General features: G+C 46.5%; 1 protein-coding gene across 7 annotated transcripts in view; it reads right to left on the reverse strand.

The window, feature by feature from the left end:
- The window catches only part of CLDN10 (claudin 10), a 259,036-nt gene that overhangs the window by 9,498 nt on the left and 224,278 nt on the right, over positions 1-25,260 (reverse strand). For all 7 annotated transcript variants that reach the window (XM_029604734.1, XM_029604728.1, XM_029604733.1 and 4 more), the window contains one exon: positions 3,451-3,558. In XM_029604734.1, coding sequence (XP_029460594.1) covers positions 3,451-3,558 — 108 coding nt within the window. The remainder of the gene's footprint in view (positions 1-3,450; positions 3,559-25,260) is intronic.

The raw sequence follows: 25,260 nt of genomic DNA on the forward strand, positions 1-25,260 counted from the left end.
CGGCTGCCACTGCAGCCCTGCCGCCTCCCAGCTCCCCGGCTTGATCCCGGACTGCTCCTCTCTCTCTCTTCCACGGCAGGGAAGTGCCGCCGCTCCAACCTCTTCACGGGCTGCCCTCCAGCCACGTCAAGGGGACACCACCATGCCTCCACACCGCTGCATCCTTCCTCCTTGGCCTCTGCTTCTAGGCGCGCGTGCGCACCGTTGTTGTCAGGGATTTAAAGGGGCCATGGCGGGAAAAGCTCCCGCAGCCCCTAGTGATGACGTCTCCAGCCTTGAATATATAAGGCAAGTTCTGACAGTCAGAGCTTGCTTTGGCAACGGGTCTCCTCGCTTTTGTCTGCTTGAATTCCAGAGTTGCTGTTCCAGTTCCTGCATTCCTGTACCTGCATCCATCTCTTGTTCCTGCCTCTGCTTCGGATTCCCAGCTCCAGTTCCTGCTCGTTCTCCTTACTCCCTCGGACGGACCTTGGCTCTTAACCAGGACTGCTTCCTGACCACGCACTCGGCCACCTGCCTCTGGACCGGACCTGACCACACGCTCTGCCTCCTGCCTCTGACCTCTGGACCGGACCTGACCACGCCCTCTGCCGCCTGCCTTTGATCTCTGGACTGGATCTGACCTCACTTTCGGCCCCAGCTTCTGGTTCCTCTCTTGGCTGCCTCCGTGCTCTCTCGCCATGTTCCTGGGATCATCCATGAAGAGGCCCACCTAAGACCAGCCGGCCCCAGCACCCAAGGTCTCAACGTGTGGGGAACATGGGCAGGTAGTGGTGAAGCTCAAGCTGGCCTCTGCTTCCCATCTGGCCTCAGCACCCGACGGTGGGAACCTGTGAGGGTTTCCCCCACAGGTGGCGCCAACACCACCTCGGGCCAAGGGTCCACAATCGCAATATCGCATTTGGAAGGTTGTCAGTTGTTGGGCCATTGTTGACATGTCAGCTATCTTGACTGATTTGGTCTCCATATTTATTTGATCATTTCTTTCAGCTGTTTCAATTTGGTGAGAACCAGTTCAGCAGATGTCATAGGCTTTGTGTGCGTCTTTTTCTCCAGTGACAGGGGATCTGGCTTGGAGCGTTTTGTGCTGGCAGCAGCCGCAAAAGCTGTTTCAGTTTTCCCCAGTTTGGAGCCAGACATCCTCAGCTGCTGTGAAATAGCGATTACCAAAGGCAATCTCAATTAAAGTTTGGTGAGCGCAGTAAATTCAAGAAAGGATCTTGAACGATCAGATCAAGTAGCCATCTTGGTTGCTCCGCGAGAGTGCCCTCCCAAACTGTACCTTCTTAATTAATATTATTTACTTGGATTGTATTATTTAAAATCCTTCACTTTATTGATTTAGTAAACTGCTACAAGGCATTGTACAGAGTTCGTTTTAGGATTTTTACAACTAATCTGGAAATAAGATTTAATATATCACTAAAGCTGATGAGTCAAGTCTGAGCAAATGTCACAAAATCAGTGACTGAGGGGAGCAATTTCTACAGAGGTTCTCTGTGGAAGATATCATAAAAAACAATTTAAAAATAACAAAATGGCTGCCTGATTTTTTTGAAATACAAATTCCATTGATAAATAGAACAAATAGATTGTATGTCATTGTTGCCTGTTAGATGGAACATATATTTTTATTGTTCCCTCCTGAGGAAAACAAATTCCATAACTATTGACTTTATTACCTATAAAGTGTATTTTGTTAAAGAGACTAAGACCTTTATAATCCTACAAATCACAGGCATATAAGTTATCAACACATGCATTTCCCAAGCAGGCATTGCTGAAGGAAAATGTTAAATTGTTTACATTTTCTGTCTTGGTCTATTTGAATCTAACAGAAACTTACCCTTAAGTGAGAAGACCCTGGCTACAACACCAGAGATCCATAATGTGTGACGATGTCTTCTCTGAACTTTAAATATCATCTATTCCTCACTGACTTGCTCATAAGTCTTTAGGGTTAAGATCCAAGTGGAAGATCTGAAACATGAGCTGAGGCAAGTCCCTTCTTGGCCTTTTATTTAAAATTGAGGACATTACAATACGGGGGCTAACACTCTTCCATTGACCCTCTTGGGGACACAAAACTGTTTTGACCCTGCCCAAAAATGTGAGGCTTAAATCACCTACTATTAAAAAAAAAAACGTTTATGATAGTCGTCTGATCAACCCCTGTGTAGACTTCTTCTCCTGAGCATCTGAAGTTTAGGGATAAAGACTGAGACTGTAGATGACAAATGTTCTTCTCCCAGGGCTTGGACAGATTTCTCAATAAAAGTATCTGCTCTAGCCATTCAAAGCAGCAGAAGCCACAGTTGGAGGGCAAATCTGGGTGTTCACATGACCGCATTTACTAAGCTTAATTGTTTTAGCTCTGTAGATCAGGGTTTCCCAAACTTTTAGCCAATGTGACCCCATTTTAGCACTTGAAAATTCACACGACCCCAGAGGACAACCAAACCTAATTAGTGAAGGTGTAGTTTGCCTCCAACAATCCCTCCATTCACCATTCCTGCACTCCAACTGAACCCCTCTCTCAATCTTCATCCCCCTCCAGAGGGCCTCTCAACCTCTACCCCTCCAGCTGATCCCCTCTTCCATCCCCCAGTTCCTCTCCCCTTCCTAGCCTAGCCGCTCGCTCACCCACTCCAGCTTTTTACATCTTCCCCACTGAACTTCTCTCACCTCCAAGCCATTTTTGTAACCCCAATTGTTCATCTGTCATCCCCTTCCTCTCTCTTTTCTCACATACCTCCCCAGTTGATACTCTCACCACTTGCTCCTCTCTTGCATCCCTCTCTCACCTTCCACAGCCAATCCCTCTCCCACTGATCCACCCCTCAAACTCTTCCTGTATCTGATCCCTCCCTTCAAACAGCCCCATCCACACATCTCCTTGACTAGGATCAGCAGCAACATTTTCCTTTGGGCCTCAGGCAATAAGTGGATGACAGCTAATGGGAAAAGAGGGCAGGTTGATGACAGGGGCAACATTTTTCTCTTAGGTAAGTTCGGCGATGGGAGAGACTAGAGAAGAAGTGACAACCTGCACAGATCTGTGTACACTCTGCCCACTCTTCCCCAGTGGCTTGTCCAATGCCTGATATTGAACTGCAACTGGAGCAGCATTAGTAATGAAAGTCAATACAGGATCTGTGAGCCAGTAAAAGCTCATGGGCTCTACAGTGGCCCCAGTCCCTCCTCACACATGGCTTCCTGTTAATGTGGAAACTCAAGCGAGGACGGGACCATTGCAGGACCCGAGAGTGCATGCTAGCTCAAAGATCCCATGCTGATTTCCACTACTTCTGTTGCTGGTGATGTCTGGAGAGGACTGCTCTTTGAGGCACTTGAGATCCGGGCTGGAGGTTTTGTGACCCTGTTTGGGGTCCCGACCCACAGTTTGGGAAGCTCTGCTGTAGATAATCAGTTCATCAACATGTTTCATACCTTTGGATTTTACTTCTTTCAGCCATGGAACAGCAGAAAATGCTCCCACCAATTAAGCAAAGTACTGCTCCAGCCCATCCAATAAACAAGGCAATTCCAAATTCATATCTGCAGAAAAATGATTTGTTTTTTTATTAAAAAAAAGAATAAAAAGCAATTGTTCCTAATGTCCATAAATGGTAGCATACTATATCTGTTGCATTTACAAAATTGTAAGCAATTAAAATCAAACCTTCTCACTCCCTATTCCTAAGGCAAAATCACTTGCATATCTCTTTCTACTGATTTTAATTTTACTTTCCTATTTTTAGGTAATATATTGACTTGTAAAACAAATAAAAAGTATTTTGCTCAGAGATTGAACTATTGAAATAGCTATTCTGACTGAGATACTTAAGTAAATCCATGGCTTTATGGAAATCTTAGTGAGAATTGTCTTAATTACAATGATGCTCAAAACCTAGAAGAGGAAGTCTGTCTTTCTGCCATTTTATGTGGTTCTGTTTTTTAAAAACATTTTTCATTTATTCTTGACTGTAAAATGTAGTTTATCTTTATTTAAATCTGTATTCAGGAGTAAATGGAATATATTACACTAGCTAGCAGACCATACTTGTAGGGGCTTTTATGTTCAAGTACAGTGCAATGTTCAAGGTGAACACACATGCATGAAGAAGTTAACTTGAGAAAGTTGTTGTGCGCTAGTTACCACACAATGCTTAATCAGAAGCAATGGCAAGGAATCTGAGAAAAATACAGGATCTGTTCTGAAGCATATTAGTCTAGAAGCATTGGTCAGTTGGTACATGGCACATCCTCATCTCCATTAAAGAGAGGGAAATGGCCATAAAATCACAGTTAGCCACAGGCTCCTGTATATCAGCCTATATACCAAGGGTGACTCTACCAGGAGCCAAAGCTCCAAACAGTGTAGCCTAAAGGATCATTAGGGATTCTCTTATCACAATCACACCACTGTGAGTTTTCATGGCTATTTTCATGATGGACTGCAATGTAAGTACAGTATATATTGCCATAGAAAGTCTACATCACCTTCTAAAATGGTCACCTTTTGTTGCTTATAGCCTGGAAGTAAAATTCTTTAAACCATTGTTTGTTCTGTGTATCCACACATCCTACTCCACAACTGCCAAGTGAAAAATATATTCCAGAATTCCTTACAAAATGAAGTAGAAATAATACAAAATAGTTTAGATCTACATTCATTAAGGCTTTTCTCACAGGACAAGCAGGATGTTAGTCCTCACATATGGGTGACATCATCAGGATGGAGCCCAGTCATGGAACACTTTTGTCAAAGTTTCTAGAACTTTGACTGGTACCTACTGGGCATGCCTAGCAATGCACTGACCCTGATTTCAGCAGGGGTCCCCTTCAGTCTTCTTTTTTCCTTGCAGCAGTAGCCACGTGGGTTAAGGAGCTCTCTTGAGATTCCTGACAGATATTTTCCTCACAGAACTTCTTTCAAATTTCAAAAAAATTCTACCCCATAGGAGTCCCCCTATCGATATCCATACTCCGCAGTCGAAAGGTAAGGTTTTACCCTTGTTGCAGTCGATTCCCGTTGAGTTATCCCTTCGGGGCCTACTGGCCATCAACTGCACCGCAGCTAAATTTTTGTTAGAGTCATTGTGTCAGGTTTTCGTTGGTGCCCCGACTGTACTCGAACAATGTCCATCACTGACCCGCACTGGGTCTGTGTTATGTGTTTGGGGTCCGACCACGATGTCCTAACTTGCACCAAATGTACCCAAATGACACCGAAGGGCCGTAAGGCTCGTTTAGAGAAAATGTAGTTTCTCTTTCAATCAGAAACTCCGACTCCATCGATAGCTTCAACTTCATCCGAGCCGGTGCCATCGACCTCTCGCCAGCACCGGGACACCGCTGCTGCCCGACCGGCATTGACAATTCCAAGGGTGTCGATTCCCTCCTTGCCTCCTCAAGAAAAGGACCGAGGAGATCATCGTGAAAAACGTTGACACCGTCATCGCACGGTTCAGTCCACCAATCCAGGCAAGTCCTCGGCATCGATGTCGACAGAGCCACCGACAAAGAAGCCCCGTCCAGAAAAGGCTGAAAAAAGAAAGAGGCGTTCCCCACCTTCAGTGGTGCCGAGATCCGCGATTCCACCTTCACCGGTGAACCCTCCGGCTACGCCAGTGCCGCTTCCCACTCCGGTGCCGGGGTTCCATGTCCCAGGCTTCTGTAAGGAATTGGATTGGATGATCCAAGAGGCCATCGGTAAAGCACTTCAGGGCTTCCAACCTCCATCGACGCCGGTACTTGTCCCCAAGCTGGTAACCAATCCGATTCCCGTAGCGCTCGCACCGCTACTGGGTAGACTGGATGCATTGATTGGTGCCCTTCCACCGATGGACCCAAGAGCACCGGTAGCTCCAGTGCCTTCCACACCAATTCCATTATCATCGGATGATGAGAAAACACCGATACCCATTCCACCGTGTGGGATTTTACCACTGATTCATCCATCGATGTCACTAGTCCCCTCGGTGCCTCCATCGATACCGTCGGTTCTTCCATCGATGCTGTTGGTGCCTCCGTCGATGCCTCCTTTGAGGCCGTCGGTGCCTCCATCGATGCCGTCGGTGCCACCACCGATGCCTATTTATTTATTTATTTAAAACTTTTTCTATACCGTCGTTAAGGTGGGTACCGTCACAACGGTTTACAGTAAGGCACAAAAGAAATGCTATTAACCTCTATCAGTTTACACAGGTGCCATAATGTTCGGTAACATAGTTTAATCAATGTTAGTTGTTAAATGAGAGTGAACACTATCATGTCCCGTTTGATAGGCCTGGTCCTTCAGGATTAGCACCATTTCTCCCCCTGGAGACCCAATAGGTGCTGGAGATCAGCCCTATGATCCTTGGACCGATGATTTGTCCCAAGATACAGATGATCTACCATCAGAGCTCTCTCTCCCCCAGATGAAAGACGACGTTCTCCACCAGAAGATCTGTCTTTTATTAATTTCATCAAGGAAATGTCTGAAACCATTCCTTTTTAACTTCAGACAAAAGAGGACTCTAGGCACAAGATGCTGGAAGTACTCCAATTTCTAGATGCTTTTAAGGAAATAATGTCTATACCTATTCATGAAATCCTGCTTGATCTCCTGAAGAAAAACTGGGAACACCCATGTTCGGTTCCACCTGTCAACTGCAAGACAGATGCCATCTATCTTGTGCAGTTCCTGGGTTCCAAAAGTCCAGTTGGATCATCACTCTGTTGTTGTTGAATCAGCCCAGAAGAAGGCACGACGTTCAAAACCTCATTCCTCCATACCTCCAGGAAAGGAACAAAAATCCCTGGATGCTTTTGGCAGGCTTGTCTTCCTTGGCTGAATGCTCATATCTCGCATTGCCTCTTACCAGTTATACATGACCCAGTATAACAGAGACCTTTTTAAGAGGATCCAGGATTTCTCTGCTTCTTTACCAGAGCAACACCAGGCTCAACTTCATACTCTGGCTCAAAAAGGTCTGGATGCTGGAAAGCACGAGGTCCGCGCTGCGTATGATATCTTTGACACTACCTCTAGAGTGTCTGCAGTGGGGATTAGTGCAAGAAGATGGGCCTGGCTGAAATCCTTGGACTTAAGACCAGAAGTCCAAGACAGGTTAGCAGATCTACCCTGTGTGGGTGATAATCTCTTCGGGGAAAAGATCCGAGAGACCGTGGCGCAGTTAAAGGACCACCATGAAACGCCGCACCAGCTTTCTTCCATGCCGTCTGAGTTTCCTTCTGCCCCTAAGAGAACTTTCAGGCGTGACTCTAAGTGGTCGGCCTACAAGTCAAGGACATTTTATCCTCTGGCTTCTAGAGGATGCCCTTCCAGACCTTACCAAAAAGGTCAATCCAGGCAGACTTGGCCTCAAAGGTCTCAGTCAGCTTCTCAGCCTGGACCAGCGTCAGGGTTTTGACTCCTTCCTAGAGAGTGTAAGCCAACCTCCTCTTCCATCCATACCAGTCGGTGGTCGGCTCTGCCACTTCAGCAGCGTTTGGCATACAGTGCAACCACTCTCCCTTGCTTGAACAGGAGGTTTCATCCCTCCTCAAATCCCGAGCAATAGAACCAGTGCCCCTCTCCCAGCAGGGGCAAGGGTTTTTTTTCCCGGTATTTTCTAATACCAAAAATGTCAGGTGGCGTATGCTCGATACTGGACCTCCGCGCCCTAAACAAATTTTTGCAGAGAGAAAAATTCAAAATGGTAACCTTGGGCTCTCTACTTCCTCTTCTACAAAGAGGAGATTGGCTATGCGCTCTAGATCTCCAAGACGCTTACACACACATCTCAATTACTTCATCTCATCGCAAGTACCTGCGATTCCTGGTCGGCCCTTATCACTGCCAGTACCGTGTATTACCATTCAGCCTAGCGTCTGCTCCATGAGTATTTACCAAGTGCCTGGTGGTGGTCGCAGCCTTCCTCAGGAATCAGGGTGTGCATGTCTACCCTTATCTTGACGATTAGTTGATAAGGGCTCCGAGTCAGCAGGGCACACTAGCCTTCCTGCATCTCACTATCCACACCCCGATCTCCTTAAGGTTTCTAATCAACTATCCCAAATCCAAGATAGTTCCATCCCAAACCCTATCCTTTATAGGGGCCGACCTAAACACTATACAGGCGAAAGCCTTCCTCCCCCAGGATCACGCTTTCACCATAGCATCTATGGCGCATCACCTACAGACTCGAGTATCTTCAACTGCTTGTCAATTCCTCATACTGCTGGGTCACATGGTGTCCTTGGTGCATGTCACTCCGATGGCTCGCCTAGCCATGAGAGTGATGCAGTGAACCTTAAAATACCAGTGGATGCAAGCTTGTCAGCCAATGTCCAGCATTATCCAGGTTACCAAACAGCTCCATCTGTCACTAGCCTGGTGGATACATCACTCCAATCTTATTCAAGGCCTTCCATTTCAGGCTCCAGAACCTCAAATTACCTTAACAACAGATGCATCCAACCTTGGGTGGGGTGCACATGTAGGCAACCTGCAGACTCAGACTCTCCAGAGGAAGCCAAATACAGATAAATTTCCTGGAGCTACAGGCAATCAGATATGCCCTCCAGGCTTTTCAGGTTTGCCTATCAAACAAAGCCATCCTGATTCAAACCGACAATCAGGTTGCGATGTGGTACATCAACAAACAAGGGGGAACGGAATCTACACAGATATGGGCATGGGCCCTGTCCCGCTCGATGTACCTCAAAGCAACTTACTTGCAGGGAGTGGACAATCTTTTGGCAGACAAGCTGAGTCGCACTTTCCATCTGCACGAGTGGTCTTTCAACCCCACGATAGCGGACATGATATTCCAACGCTGGGGTTACCCTCACAAAGATCTCTTTGCGTCAGTCCACAGCCACAAAGTAGACAACTTCTGCTGTCTAACTCGCAGCCACCACTCACAACCAAGAGATGCCTTCACCCTCTCTTGGGCCAACGTTCTCCTTTATGCGTAGCCTCCACTTCCTCTCATTTCAAAGACTCTCGTGAAGCTCCGGCAGGACAAGGGATTAATGATCATGAGAGCTCCCCACTGGCCACGCCAGGTGTGGTTTCCAATCCTCCAGGACCTATCAGTATGCCGGCACATTCCTCTGGGGAAGGATCCCCTTCTAATAACTCAGAACGAAGGGTGTCTGCATCACCCCAACCTCCAGGCTCTGTCTCTGATGGCCTGGATGTTGAAAGGTTAATACTCCAACCTCTTAACCTTTCCGAGTCGGTATTCCGAGTCCTGGTGGCTTCACGAAAGCCTTCAACGAGAAGCTCTTATCGCTCTAAATGGAAGAGGTTTACGGTCTGCTGCACTTCCATGTCTATAGATCCCTTCACTTGTTCCACTGCAAGGTTCCTAGACTACCTCTGGCACCTGTCAGAGTTAGGCCTAAAAACTTCCTCTATCAGAGTGCATGTTAGTGCAGTGTCAGCGTATCGTAAGGGTATAGGAGATGTCTCCATTTCAACACAACCCTTAGTATCACGTTTCATGAGAGGCTTCCTCCATTTAAAACCTCAACTGCGCCCTTCTGCTTCTGCTTGGGACCTTAATGTGGTTTTGGGATGGCTCATGAAACCTCCGTTTGAGCCTCTCCACTCCTGTGATCTCCACTATCTCACCTGGATGGTAGTTTTTCTTCTTGAAATCATATTCACTCGCAGAGTTAGTGAATTACAGGCTTTAGTTACCTACCCGCCTTACACTAAAATTCTGCATGCTAAATTTTTGCCGAAGTTAGTGTTGGAATTTCATATTAACCAATCTATTATCCTACCTATCTTTTTTCCCAGGCCCTATTCGAACCCAGGAGAACAGGCTCTACATTCTTTAGACTGTAAACGTGCTCTAGCTTTCTATCTGGACCGCATGTCAGCCCACAGGAAATCCACTCAATTGTAACATGGAATAGACTTAGTTTTTGGGTACTTGCCAGGTTCTTATGGCCTGGATTGGCCACTGTTGGAAACAGGATGCTGGGCTTAATGGACCCTTGGTCTGGCCCAGTATAGCATTTTCTTATGTTCTTATGTTTGTTTCTTTTGATAACATCAAATTGGGAAATCCTGTGGGAAAGCAGACCCTCTCCTCCTGGCTGGCGGAATGCATTTCTTTTTACTACCAGCAAGCAGGCATTCCGCTACAAGACCGTGTAAAAGCACACTCGGTTAGGGCCATGGCGACATCAGTAGTGCACCTCCAGTCGGTGCCGCTTGCTGATATTTGTAAGGCTGCTACCTGGAGTTCTCTCCATACTTTCGTAGCCCATTATTGCTTAGATAAGGCTGCCACACAGGATTCAATCTTTGGCCAGTCTGTTCTATGCAACTTGTTTTCAGTTTAACTTCCCAACATCCTTCCACCGACCACCCTCCTAACCAAATTTCCACCCCTGTTGTTGTGCCTGTTGCATGTCTTTGGGTGCATTTGGTGCATTGCTCAGGCATCCTCAGCTCGGTACTTGCCCATATTTGAGGACTACCATCCTGCTTGTCCTGTGAGAAAGCAGAGTTGTTTACCTGTAACAGGTGTTCTCACAGGACAGCAGGATGTTAGTCATCACGAAACTCGCCCGCCACCCCACGAAGTTGGATTCGTGTACGTTTTCTTATTTTATTTTTCGCACTTACTTTTTACTATAAGACGAGACTGAAGGGGGATCCCTGCTGGTTGCAGGGTCAGTGCATTGCTGGGCATACCCAGTAGGTGCCAGTCAAAGTTCTAGAAACTTTGACAAAAGTGTTCTGTGATTGGGCTCCATCCTGATGATGTCACCCATATGTGAGGACTAACATCCTGCTGTCCTGTGAGAACACTTGTTACAGGTAAGCAACTCTGCTTTCTCACAGGACAAGCAGGATGGTAGTCCTCACATATGGGTGACATCATCAGGATGGAGCCCAATCACGGAAAACGTCTGTCAAAGTTTCCAGAACTTTGACTGGCCCCTACTGGGCATGCCCAGCATGGCACTAACCCTGCAGCCAGCAGGGGTCCCCCTCAGTCTTCTTTTTTCCGCGCAGCAGTAGCCTCACGGTTTAGGAGCTCTGAAGAGATTCCTGACAGGAATTTTCCTCACAGAGTTAATTAAACTTAAATTGCCCCACAGGGGTCCCTCCTCTAACTTTTCTCAGGCCGCGGTACTCTGGTAAGTTTTTCACCATTTTTCGTCGATTACCGTCGAGTTTGGCCCTCGTGGCCTACTGGCCATTAATCGTACCGCGGCTCGATTTTTCTATGGCCATGGCGTCGGGGTTTCGTCGGTGTCCGGACTGTACTCGCACCACGTCCATCACAGACCCTCATGGAGTCTGTGTAATGTATTTAGGCCGTGAGCATGATGTCCTGACTTGCACCAAATGTGCCCTCATGACACCAAAAGGTCTCAAAGCCAGAATGGAGAAGATGGGACTCCTTTTCCGCGCTCACAGCCCGATGCAGTCCATCACATCGACGTCATCGGAACCGGCTCCATCGAAGTCGCACCAGCATAGACAACCGTCCGATGACCGCCCGCCGTCGACATAGTCACGGCCATCGACTCCCATTTCTCCCCCTCAAGATCGAGGGGATCGTAGGGATAAACATCGCCACCGGCATCGTAAGTCTCAGACCGTAGAGGGAGCAAAATCATCAACCTCGCAACCATCCGAGCCACCATCGAAGAAGCCCCGTCCAGGAACGGCACCGACCACTCCTGCGACCAGGACATCGAGGCAACCCTCACCCGATCGGGGTTTGGGAGTCGCGATTCCGCCTGTAAAGGTGGTCCCTCTGACTGTGTCTCAGCTTCCCTCTTCCGTCACCGAGCCGGGGCTGATTGCCCCAGGTTTCCGAGAAGAACTGGACCGGCTGGTCCAGTAGGCCATCGACAAGCGATGCAACAGCTCCAGGTTCCTCCGGCACCGGCACCGAGAGTGGAACCGGTCACCGACCCGATTCCAGTAGCGCTGGCACCGCTGCTATCCCGGATGGAAGTGCTCATGACTGCCCTTCCACCGGTGATTCCCAGGTCTCCGAAGGCTCTGGTGCGCTCCCCGATTACAGCTTCATCAGGAGGAGAAACACCGTTTCGCATTTCTCCTTCAGGGGTATTGCCTCAGCCATCGATGCCATGTCGTCCCTCGCCACCGATTCATTCATCGGGGGCGATACGCACATCGGCGCCATCGATGCCAGCACGGATACCCCCCAGGGTGTCCACGGTGCCCCCGGTGATTCCTTCGATTTTCTCTGAGCCTCAGCCGGGCCCTTCGGGTATCCAACCCCCTTCTCGTCCTACAGGTCAGCCTGCTGATCCTTATGACACCTGGGGTGATGATACTTCCAAAGACACCGATGACTTACCTTTACCTCCTTCTCCTACTGAAAGTAGAAAGCGTTCTCCTCCAGAGGACCTTTCTTTCATTAATTTTGTGAAGGAAATGTCGGAATTGGTCCCTTTTCAGCTTCAGATGGAGCAAGATGATAGGCACCAGATGATGGTGCTTCTCCAGTTCCTGGATGCCCCTAAAGTAATCACTTCTATTCCCATTCATCAAGTTCTTCTTGACCTCCTCAAAAAGAACTGGGAAAACCCTGGATCCATTGCCCCAGTACACAGAAAGGCTGACACTACCTATCTAGTACAGTCAGCTCCTGGCTTTCAAAAATCTCAGCTCGACCACCACTCAGTTGTGGTGGAATCAGCTCAAAAGAAAGCAAAAAGGACGAAGCCTCACTCCTCTACCCCTCCTGTCAAGGAACACAAGTTCCTAGACAATATTGGTCGACGAGTATTCCAAGGAGCCATGCTCATCTCCAGAATTGCTTCTTACCAGCTGTACATGACCCAATACAACAGGGTCATTTTCAAACAAATACAGGACTTCTCTGAAACCCTGCCTGACCAATTCCAAGAACATCTTCAAATCCTTGTCAACAAGGGGTTTGAGGCAGGAAAACATGAGATAAGAACAGCTTACGATATCCTCGACACCTCCACTAGAGTGTCTGCAACTGCCATTTCGGCAAGACGCTGGGCCTGGCTCAAGTCTTCTGACCTTCGCCCAGAAGTACAAGACAGGCTCTCTGACCTGCCCTGTATAGGAGATAATCTGTTCGGTGAACAGATTCAGCAAATAGTGGCTAAATTAAAGGACCATCATGAGACCCTCAAACAGCTCTCATCGAAAGCTTCTGACTTCCCTTCTAGACAGCCCTTCAAGAAGGACTCTAAGAAGTCATTCTTCTGCCCAAAGAAGTACTATCCTCCACCAACAAGGTCCCGAGTTACAAGGCCTTATCAAAAATCTCAGCCTCGCCAGCCCCGGAAGCAAAAGCCACAAGCAGCTCCCCAGCCGGGGCCTGCTTCAGGTTTTTGACTTTCCCTTGGAGAGCAGCAGCCTGATTCCTCTGCCAGGCATACCAGTGGGAGGTCAATTGTGCCACTTTCACAGCATGTGGCAATCAGTCACAACCGACCAATGGGTGCTAGCAATCATTGCTCACGATTACCACCTAAACTTTCTTGCTCTTCCACCAGACTCACCACCTCTACAAGCGTGGAGAGTAACCAACCACTCTATCCTTCTGGAGCAGGAGGTTTCCCTTCTTCTCCAGTTAAGAGCAATAGAACCCTTTCCCTCTTTCGCAACAAGGCCTAGGGTTCTATTCCCGGTACTTTTTGATCCCCAAAAAATCCGGGGGGCTTCGTCCAATCCTGGACCTACGTGCCCTCAACAAGTACCTACAGCAAGAAAAGTTCAAGATGGTAACCTTGGGCTCGCTTCTACCTCTTCTACAAAGAAGAGACTGGCTCTGCTCTCTGGACCTCCAGGACGCATACACCCACACTGCGATATCTCCAGCTCATCGCAAGTACCTCAGGTTTTTAGTAGGCCCAAAGTACTATCAATACCGAGTGCTTCCATTCGGCCTAGCATCGGCACCACGAGTCTTTACCAAATGTCTCGTAGTTGTTGCAGACTTTCTCAGGAAAAAAGGTGTTCACGTCTACCCCTGTCTAGACGACTGGTTAATCAGGGCCCCAACCCAGCAAGCCGCTTGATCGTCCCTGGATTTGACCCTACACACTCTAATTTCTCTAGGATTTCTCGTCAATTATGAAAAATCCTATTTAGTCCCATCTCAAACCTTGTCGTTCATTGGGGCAGACTTGGACACCTTACAGGCAAAAGCCTTTCTACCTCAACAACGAGTGCAAACCCTCGTGTCCCTCGCTCACCAGTTGCAGTCTCAGTATACAGCAACAGCTCGGCAATTCCTTGTCCTTCTCGGACACATGGCGTCCTCAGTCCATCTCACACCAATGGCCCGCCTGGCCATGAGAGTCATACATTGGACTCTGAGGTCACAATGGATTCAAGCGACTCAGCCTCTGTCAACCATTGTCCACATCACCGACGCACTCCGTCTGTCTCTCGCCTGGTGGAAAGATCAGAACAATCTCCTCCAGGGACTGCCTTTTCACCTACCAGATCCTCAACTCATTCTCACCACCGATGCTTCGAACCTCGGGTGGGGAGCTCATGTGAACGATCTACAGTCACAATGATTTTGGTCTCCAGAGGAAGCCAAACACCAGATAAATTTCTTGGAGCTTCGAGCAATGCAATATGCTCTCAGAGCTTTTCAGGATTGCCTATCAAATCACGTCATCCTGATTCAGACGGACAACCAGGTGGCCATGTGGTACATCAACAAGCAGGGAGGCACAGGCTCCTTCCTTCTGTGTGAGGAAGCTGCGCAGATTTGGGCGGAAGCGCTCTCCCACTCGATGTACCTCAGGGCCACCTATTTGCCGGGAGTGCACAGTGTCTTGGCAGACAAACTGAGTCGTGTCTTCCAACCACACGAGTGGTCTCTCAATCCCTCGGTAGCGACCTCTCTCTTCCAGCAATGGGGTCATCCCCAAATAGACCTCTTTGCGTCCTCTCAGAACCACAAAGTGGACAATTACTGCTCCCTCATTCTGAGCGAGCGCTCTCAACCCAGAGATGCATTCTCCCTCTCGTGGGCAGCCGATCTGCTTTATGCATTCCCTCCACTTCCTCTTCTCTCGAAGACTCTCGTGAAGCTCCGTCAGGACAAGGGAACCATGATCCTGATAGCATCTCACTGGCCACGCCAAGTGTGGTTTCCCATACTCCAGGATCTCTCCATCCGCAGGCACATTCCCTTGGGAACGCACCCGCTTCTGATCACTAAGAACGACGGCTGTCTACGCCATCCCAATCTTCAGGCCTTGTCCCTGACGGCATGGATGTTGAAAGGTTAATCCTTCAACCACTTAACCTTTCAGATTCGGTTTCTCGTGTCCTGATTGCTTCACGGAAGCCTTCCACAAGAAAGTCTTATTCCTATAAATGGAAAAGGTATACATCATGGTGTTCTTCTCAATCCCTTGATCCCTTTTCCTGTCCAATCCCAAGGTTTTTGGACTATCTCTGGCATTTGTCAGTCAGGTTTAAAGACATCTTCAATCAGAATGCATGTCAGTGTGGTAGCCGCCTTCCATAAAGGTGTTGGGGATGTTCCTATATCAGTACAACCCCCCGTAACACGCTTTTTAAAGGGCTTGCTCCATATCAAGCCACCTTTACGTCCTCCGGTCCCTTCTTGGGACCTTAATCTGGTTCTCGGGCGGCTCCTGAAACCACCATTCGAACCTCTTCACTCCTGTCTCACATGGAAAGTAATTTTCCTTTTGGCTATCACTTCAGCTCGCAGGGTTAGTGAGTTACAGGCCCTAGTTACCTATCTGCCTTACACTAAACTCCTGCAGGACCGGGCGGTACTCCGCACTCACCCTAAGTTTTTGCCTAAGGTAGTTTCGGAGTTTCACATTAATCAATCCATCATACTACCTATCTTCTTCCCCAGGCACCACTCCAACCCAGGGGAACAGGCTCTGCATACCCTCAACTGTAAACGGGCTCTAGCGTTCTACCTAGACTGTACAGTTGCCCACAGGAAGAACACTCAGTTATTCATCTCTTTCCATCCCAACAAATTAGGGCAACCTGTGGGTAAGCAGACTCTCTCCTCCTGGTTGGCGGACTGCATATCCTTTTGCTATCAGCAAGCAGGCATTCCTTTCCAAGGCCGTGTTAAAGCACACTCTGTGAGGGCCATGGTGACTTCAGTAGCACACCTATGATCGGTGCCGCTTCCTGACATTTGCAGGGCTGCCAACTGGAGCTCTCTCCACACTTTCGCAGCCCACTATTGCTCGGAGAAAGCCGGAAGACAGGATTCCATCTTCGGCCAATCTGTCCTACGTAACCTATTTCCAACGTGACGTACCAACACCCTTCTGCCTGCCCGGTGGGGTTCAGGATGCCCTCTACCAAAATTCCACCCCTGTTGTTGTGTCTGTTGCACGACATTGGGTACATTTGGTGCATGTTCGGACATCCTCAGCTTGGTACTCACCCATATGTGAGGACTACCATCCTGCTTGTCCTGTCAGAAAGCAAATGTTGCTTACATGTAACAGGTGTTCTCACAGGACAGCAGGATGGTAGTCCTCACGAAACCCGCCCGCCGCAACGCGGTGTTGGGTTCGTAACGTTTTCTTGTTTTATTTTTTTGGCACTGCCTGTAGCTATCAAATAAGACTGAAGGGGGACCCCTGCTGGCTGCAGGGTTAGTGCCATGCTGGGCATGCCTAGTAGGGGCCAGTCAAAGTTCTGGAAACTTTGACAGATGTTTTCCGTGATTGGGCTCCATCCTGATGATATCACCCATATGTGAGGACTAACATCCTGCTGTCCTGTGAGAACACCTATTACAGGTAAGCAACATTTGCTTTCTCCTATTTTGTGTCTATAGGAAAAACCATTGGTGAATCAAACACTTAGTTGGATAAGTGTCCACCCGCTTGTGCATTTTTAATAGTCCTAAATACTTAAAGTTCTAGTGTAACCAATTACCTCCAAGCACACACCCAGGGAATTGGCCCCACATTTATTTATTTATTTATTTGTGGTTTTTATATACCGGACTTTGTAGAGTAACATCAGTTCGGTTTACATTATAACTTCTAAATCAGCAAAACAGAGGCTTTACATAGAACTTATAGGAAAACAGTGAATAAAATAAAATTAAATAAACTATACAATGAACGAGGCTTAAATAGAGAGACTTAAATAGAGGTTGTTGGATAACTGAGATGGTATTGAGAGAAATGATTGGGGGATGGAGTGGGGGGATGAAGATGGATGGAATAGGGGATAGGGGTTGTATATTGCATATAGGGAGGGGGATGAAGAGTTGAAAGGGTTGCATGGGGAGGGAAAGGAGGAGTTGCATAGATTGCAAGGAACTATTTACAACAGATGCATTGGGGAGGAAATAGCATATATGATTATAAAACTATATACAAAGTGTACATTATTGAAGATATGCAAGTCAAGGCATGAAGTTGAAAATCCAAGATGGTAGCAACTAAGAGAGGGAGTTATCTTATGAGGGATCGTAAAGTTAGAACTGAGGGATCTGTTAGGGGCAGGGACACGGGAGAGGAGGGGTGGTGAGGGTAGAGGCATTGTATGGCAGGGAGAGTGTTTTGTTGGCAAAGAAGATTAAAGGGTGAGCAAAATGAGTGCGTTTTGGTGATATGTACTATTTGAATGCCTTCGTGAAAAGCCATGTTTTGAGTTTTCGTTTAAATGTTTTATGGCAAGCCTCTTGGTGTAGATCTACTGGTATAGTGTTCCAAAGGGTTGGTCCTGATACAGAGAGTAGACGAGCTCTAGTTGCGGCCAGTTTGGTGGTTTTGTGAGAGAGGGCTAGCATGGTTGCATGATATTGGTGTCTTGTGAGTCTCTTGGCTTGGTGGAATTTAAGGGAACCGTTAAGCCAGTACATTTCCGGGTTGTAAAGGGCTTTGTGAATGAGAGAGAGGGATTTGTTCTGAATACGAGAAGTAATAGGGAGCCAGTGAAGGTTCATGAGTATGGGGGTTATATGCTCATTTCTGCGTGTGTTGGTTATGATTCGAGCAGTGGTGTTTTGTAGAATTTGTAAGGGTTGTGTGACATTCTTAGGTAACCCCAAGAGGAGGGAGTTACAGTAGTCAAGTTTGGATAGAATTGTTGCTTGAAGTACAGTGCGGGTGTAGAAGAGGTTTCAGTTTTTTGAGGGTTTGGAGTTTGAAGAAGCCATCCTTTAGGGTATTGCTGATGAACATCTTTAGATTAAAGCTATTGTCAATGATGACCCCTAGGTCTCTGGCATGTTGGGAAAGCTGAAAGGAGGGTTGTGGGAGAGATGATAGGGGGGGGGCGTGATGTGGTGGCTTGGTGATGTGATTAGCATAATTTCAGTTTTAGTGGTGTTAAGGGAAAGATGAATAGAATTTAGCAGTTTGTTGACTGAGAGGAGCGTGGAGTTCCAGATTTTTAAGGCATTCGGGAGAGTGTCTGAGATAGGGATAAGTATCTGTACATCGTCTGCATAGATGAAGTGGGGTAGCTTGAGGCTGGAGAGGAGATGACAGAGAGGAAGGAAGTAAATATTAAAAAGGGTGGATGACAGGGAGGATCCTTGTGGGACTCCTTGGTTAAGAGGAATGACTTTGGATTCATGATTTCCTATTTTAACTTTGTCAAACTGTGTCAAACTGTACCGATTCACATGATAAATAATTAAATATCACTTTGTAACTAGTTCTATTTATATGTGAATTTTGCCAGCCCTACTGTATCTAGCACTCAATATAGAATAGAGGTCTTCATACATGGCTACCACTCCATATTATTATAGTTGGTACCCCATTATAATCATTGACCTTACTATAGTCACTAATATGAAATATTTTATATATATGCACGTAAAAAGTAATTATCAATATAACTTCACGCTGTCTACTTCTTTGGAGTTTTCCCCAAACGCCATTCAAATGTTGCTGTTAGCCAATGCAGACCTGTGTTTCGAAACAATCTGCTACCATTCCAGGTCTGCTGACAACTTTTCATGATTCTGCTGGCTGCTTGGCTGCTGTTTTCATATCCATGGTTCTGTTCCCCAGCCAAGCAGCCAGCCTCTGTGGACAACTTAAACACTATCCCCACCACTGTACTCAACATGAAATCCACCATTCTACGAGCTATGCAAGCATTCGAGCAGGGGGCGTCTAGTCCAGCTTCATTATCCGCTTTACCTTATTGACCTTACTGCTCCAGTTCTAACTGTAAGCTGGAGAAGAAAGGGGTATGTTGGGAACCTTCCGGGACAAGACAGAGTTAGGTGAATAACTGATCAGGTGATTAGAAGTTAGCTGGATATGTTAGTAGTCTAACCCTAGTCGTGCACCAGAGCAGGTCTAAAGTTATTTGGAAATGTGTTCCCAGATAACTTTAAACTATACCAGTTAAATTCCAAAGAATAAAGGTGGTAAAGTTATGTGAAGGTATGCACATGTTTCCAAATAACTTTAGATCTGTTCTGGTGCACGTCTAGAGTTAGGCTGCTAACATATCCAGCTAACTCCTAATATTGTAGGCCCTCCCCCTCCCTCCCATTCAAGGTCCAAAGCTAAAGTCTGCAGCTGCCCCAAACCCCTCCATCTTTATTAAATAACAAAAGATGGCACCAATCTCCCATGCCTCCTGACCCCTACCCTTGACTACCTGCCTGCACCCAATTTTTGCTGGTCTGAGGTATAATTTCCTCCTGCATATTCTTTTAATATCCAGGCAGCAGCTATATGGGGTGAACTGTCTTGGCACTAGGAGTACTTGCAGGATGTCATTTCTTTGTCTTCCTTTTCTTTCCCTATCGGGTCATTCTATGGCACCTGGGCATTTAATTTTGCTGCAGGACATCTTCATTTTTGTCCCACACATCCTTGGGACATCCAAGAAGCAATTACATGTGGTGGCTTGCAGCTGGCTCTGGGTGTAATTCAGGCAAATGTTTATACTCTCATCTTTGTGAAATACTGGGTCATCCTTTTGCCTTGGCATGCTCTGCCGTGCGAACTGTGCTGTTGCGGTGGCGAAGAGGGTCGGCCGCTCTGTCCTGTCCATCGGGTCAGCAACAGGTGGCAACTTGCTCAGATATGGTGCTTGGCTCAACTGCACAACCCCAGCAATGGCCCTGATGGGCCGTTGTTTCCATGTCACTGAATGTAGTTCTTGTTGACTGGTCAGCTTTGTCTCCCTGGGGGCTACAACCAGTAGCTGCCAGACTTGACATTTCTGTACCTTGTGCCTCAGCTCAGCAACATGTGGAGGCTCAAGTGGTGGCAGCGCTACCTGGTCAGTGGTGCATTCTCCTGCTGTTATTGTCCTGGTGGCCAATTTCAGTTAGGATTGGCAGGTTAGGGCAGTCCCATTTGCTTGCTATTGGGGTTCTAGCTGCCATGGATAGTGGAGTTGGACAGTAATGACAGCAGAGAGGGACCTTTTGGTCCATTCAGTCTGCCCAACAGTTCTTAGGGTCGTAACTGCCGCAACATGCATGTAATGCTGTTGCGAGCGCGGAGGAGCAGTCACATACTCAAGGGAGATGTAAGAACATAAGAACATGCCATACTGGATCAGACCAAGGGTCCATCAAGCCCAGCTTCCTGTTTCCAACAGTGGCCAATCCAGGCCATAAGAACCTGGCAAGTACCCAAAAACTAAGTCTGTTCCATGTTACTGTTGCTAGTACTAGCAGTGGCTATTTTCTAAGTCAACTTAATTAATAGCAGGTAATGGACTTCTCCTCCAAGAAATTATCCAATCCTTTTTTGAACACAGCTACAATAACTGCACTAACCACATCCTCTGGCAACAAATTCCAGAGTTTTGTGCGTTGAGTGAAAGAGAACTTTCTCCAATTAGGTTTAAATGTGCCACATGCTTCGGTGTTTACTGAAGAGGATGTTGGGGAGGTACCCGTAATGGAGAAGGTTTTCATGGGTAATGATTCAGATGGACTGAATCAAATCACGGTGAACCTAGAAGATATGGTAGGCCTGATTGACAAACTGAAGAGTAGTAAATCACCTGGACCGGATGGTATACACCCCAGAGTTCTGAAGGAACTAAAAAATGAAATTTCAGACCTATTAGTAAAAATTTGTAACCTATTATTAAAATCATCCATTGTACCTGAAGACTGGATGATAGCAAATGTAACCCCAATATTTAAAAAGGGCTCCAGGGGCGATCCGGGAAACTACAGACCGGTTAGCCTGACTTCAGTGCCAGAAAAAAAAAATAGTGGAAAGTGTTCTAAACATCAAAATCACAGAACATATAGAAAGACATGGTTTAATGGAACAAAGTCAGCATGGCTTTACCCAAGGCAAGTCTTGCCTCACAAATCTGCTTCACTTTTTTGAAGGCGTAAATAAATAAATAAACATGTGGATAAAGGTGAACCGGTGGATGTAGTATACTTGGATTTTCAGAAGGCATTTGACAAAGTTCCTCATGAGAGGCTTCTAGGAAAAGTAAAAAGTCATGGGATAGGTGGCGATGTCCTTTCGTGGATTGCAAACTGGCTAAAAGACAGGAAACAGAGAGTAGGATTAAATGGACAATTTTCTCAGAGGAAGGGAGTGGACAGTGGAGTGCCTCAGGGATCTGTATTGGGACCCTTACTTTTCAATATATTTATAAATGATCTGGAAAGAAATACAACGAGTGAGATAATCAAATTTGCAGATGACACAAAATTGTTCAGAGTAGTTAAATCACAAGCAGAATGTGATAAAAATGCAGGAAGACCTTGTGAGACTGGAAAATTGGGCATCCAAATGGCAGATGAAATTTAATGTGGATAAGTGCAAGGTGATGCATATAGGGAAAAATAACCCATGCTATAATTACACAATGTTGGGTTCCATATTAGGTGCTACAACCCAAGAAAGAGATCTAGGCGTCATAGTGGATAACACATTGAAATCGTCGGTTCAGTGTGCTGCGGCAGTCAAAAAAGCAAACAGAATGTTGGGAATTATTAGAAAGGGAATGGTGAATAAAACGGAAAATGTCATAATGCCTCTGTATCGCTCCATGGTGAGACTGCACCTTGAATACTGTGTACAATTCTGGTCGCCGCATCTCAAAAAAGATATAATTGCGATGGAGAAGGTATAGAGAAGGGCTACCAAAATGATAAGGGGAATGGAACAGCTCCCCTATGAGGAAAGACTAAAGAGGTTAGGACTTTTCAGCTTGGAGAAGAGACGGCTGAGGGGGGGATATGATAGAGATGTTTAAAATTATGAGAGGTCTAGAACGGGTAGATGTGAATCAGTTATTTACTCTTTCGGATAATAGAAAGACTAGGGGGCACTCCATGAAGTTAGCATGGGGCACATTTAAAACTAATCGGAGAAAGTTCTTTTTTACTCAACGCACAATTAAACTCTGGAATTTGTTGCCAGAGGATGTGGTTAGTGCAGTTGGTATAGTGGTGTTTAAAAAAGGATTGGATAAGTTCTTGGAGGAGAAGTCCATTACCTGCTATTAAGTTCATTTAGAGAATAGCCACTGCCATTAGCAATGGTAACATGGAATAGACTTAGTTTTTGGGTACTTGCCAGGTTCTTATGGCCTGGATTGGCCACTGTTGGAAACAGGATGCTGGGCTTGATGGACCCTTGGTCTGACCCAGTATGGCATTTTCTTATGTTCTTATGTTCTTATGTAACTGCTGGACCCAGCGAAGGCCCGCCCGCAAGGCAAAATTGCTACACATAGCTGCGCGGACCCCAAGTACTGAGACTTTGAAAATTTTCTTGAGCTGAATTTCCAGCTTTCGATCCTGCAAGTCCTTAAGTGCCGTTGCACCGGTAACTGGAATGGTGGTCTTTTTTGTGACAGCCGAAACTGCCGAATCCACTTTGGGAAGTCGGAGAAGCTCTAAGGCCTCCTCCGGCAAAGAATACAGCTTATCCATAGCTTTGGCTACCTTCAGCCCTAAATCCAGGGAATCCCACTCCCGAAAGAGTAAGTCCGAGGCTGAAAAATGAAAGGGAAAGGAGGAAGGCGGCCCCCGCAAGCCCAACACAACCAGGTCCGTAGCCCCCAGCCGAGACTCTTCCTGGGGGTCTCAATACCCAGTTCTCGTAAGATGACAGGGATGAGAGGGCCTAACTCATCTCGTCGAAAAAGCCTGACGGTTTTAGGATCATTGTCATCCATCCTATGAGCCCCACACAGACCTCCCAGCGTGGAGTCCGACTTCCCTTAAACCCCCCTCGGAGGCTGGGAAGGTAAATGTGGATCCTCTGGATCCTCAGATTCTGAAGAAGTAGCCAAGACCTCCTGAGATGCCTCAAACCTCAGAAGTCTCTGCATCTGTGGGCGTCCCGTCTCCCCCACGTGCTTCAACTTCTTCTGTGGCCTGGCCATAGGGTCCGAAAATCCCGAGGCATCTCTTCCCCTCTTCTTGCCTGTCTTTCTGGCTTTGAAGGCTTTATGCATCAAAAGCACAAAGTCAGAGTTAAAGGAAGAATCTGAGGAAGTATCCTTAGCATCTCCTGCCGGGACTTCCCCTAAACCATCTGGGCCAGGCCCCCCCGAATCGCCCCCCTCAGGGGCTATCTTTTATGGGGATAATCACGGCGGGAGATTCCCTTCCCCCACCGCTGCAGTCGCTGTTTGCCAGAATAGAGATTAACAATTTGAGATATATATTTAAAAGTGATATAGGCCTAAAACTATCTGGCTTAGTCAAATCCTTCCCTTTCTTAGGAAAAACTGTGAATCAGTGCGGGGGATGGCTCCCGGACCCCCCCGCTGGACCACCGGGGAGTTTTGGTGGGTCTTGGGGGGGTCAGGAGGCTGGGGGGTTTGTTTAAATTGGCTCCTTTAGACTGCCGAATAATTTGGCGAAGATTCATTGTATTCGTGGGGAATCGCGATGCGTTTCGCTTCCCCACGAATACAAAGAATATGGCCCTATACGTTGTGGATTACCAATTCATAGGGAACGAATGCACACCCCTAGATGCTGGGCTTGATGGACCCTTGGTCTGACCCAGTATGGCATGTTCTTATGTTGGTTAGCAATATCAGGGAAAGTTCCATTTCCCCAAAAATTGTTATAAAATTTCTTAGAATAGAGGGATATTCACTTTTTGTCGTAGTATCTTATAAAATTATGGACTATAGCCATCTAGACTGAAGCCTTCCCTAATTTCAGTTGTTGTATAGCATTATCTAATTTGACCAAACTAATAGATTTATTTAAATTAAATTAATATTTTGACTATCAGTAACACGAGGTACAGAAATATTCCCAAAAAAATCATTCACACAAATCTTCCTTCACCTGCTTATCTGTGTAATTTCTGCTAATTTATAAAAACCTGATGTATATCCGTGGAGTCAGTAACTATTGCTGATGGGGAACTACACATAGAAACATAAAAATGACGGCAGAAAAAGACCAATTGGCCCATCCAGTCTGCCCAGCAAGCTCCCACGCTTATTTTCCCATACTTATCTGTTTCATCAACCACCAAGTTCAGGGCCCTTGTTGGTAACTGATTCAAATTTCCTGCCTTCCCCTGTCATTGATGCAGAGAGTAATGTTGGAGTTGCATCAAAGATGAGCATAAGGTTTAATGGTTAAGGGTAGTAACCTCCACATCAAGCAAGTTACCCCGATGCTTATTTACCCCAACTGCACAGATCAATGCCTTGTTGAATGTAGTCTGAATGTAAATCCTGTTTTCCACATTTCCCCCTGCCATTGAAGTAGAGAGCAACTATATGCATTCAAAGTGATGTATCAGGCTTAATTGGTTTAGGGTAGTAACCGCCGTAATAAGCAAGCTACGTCCATGCTTATTTGTTTATCCAGATTGTGAAGTTCAGTCCTTGTTGGTTGTTGTATGAAAGCAAATCCTCTTTTCCATATTTCCCCCTGCCACAGAAGCAGAGAGCAACACTGTTTATGCATTCAAAGTGATGTATCAGGCTTAATTTGTTTAGGGTAGTAACCGCCATAATAAGCAAGCTACCCCACACACTTATTTGTCTAACCAGATTGTGAAGTTCAGTCCTTGTTGGTAGTTATTTTAATGCAAATCTTCTTTTCCACATTTCAACTTGCGGTTGAAGCAGAGAGCAATGTTGGAGTTGCAGTAAGTGTTTGAAAAAGTACAAAATTATTAAAAATTATTAAATAACAAGAGGATTGTGAGAAATTGCAAAAGGACCTTGGGAGACTGGGCATCCAAATGACAGATAACTTTTACTGTGGCCAAGTGCAAAGTGATACATGTAGAGATGAGCAA

Source organism: Rhinatrema bivittatum, chromosome 5 (genome assembly GCF_901001135.1).
Source record: "Rhinatrema bivittatum chromosome 5, aRhiBiv1.1, whole genome shotgun sequence".
Classification (NCBI taxonomy): domain Eukaryota; kingdom Metazoa; phylum Chordata; class Amphibia; order Gymnophiona; family Rhinatrematidae; genus Rhinatrema; species Rhinatrema bivittatum.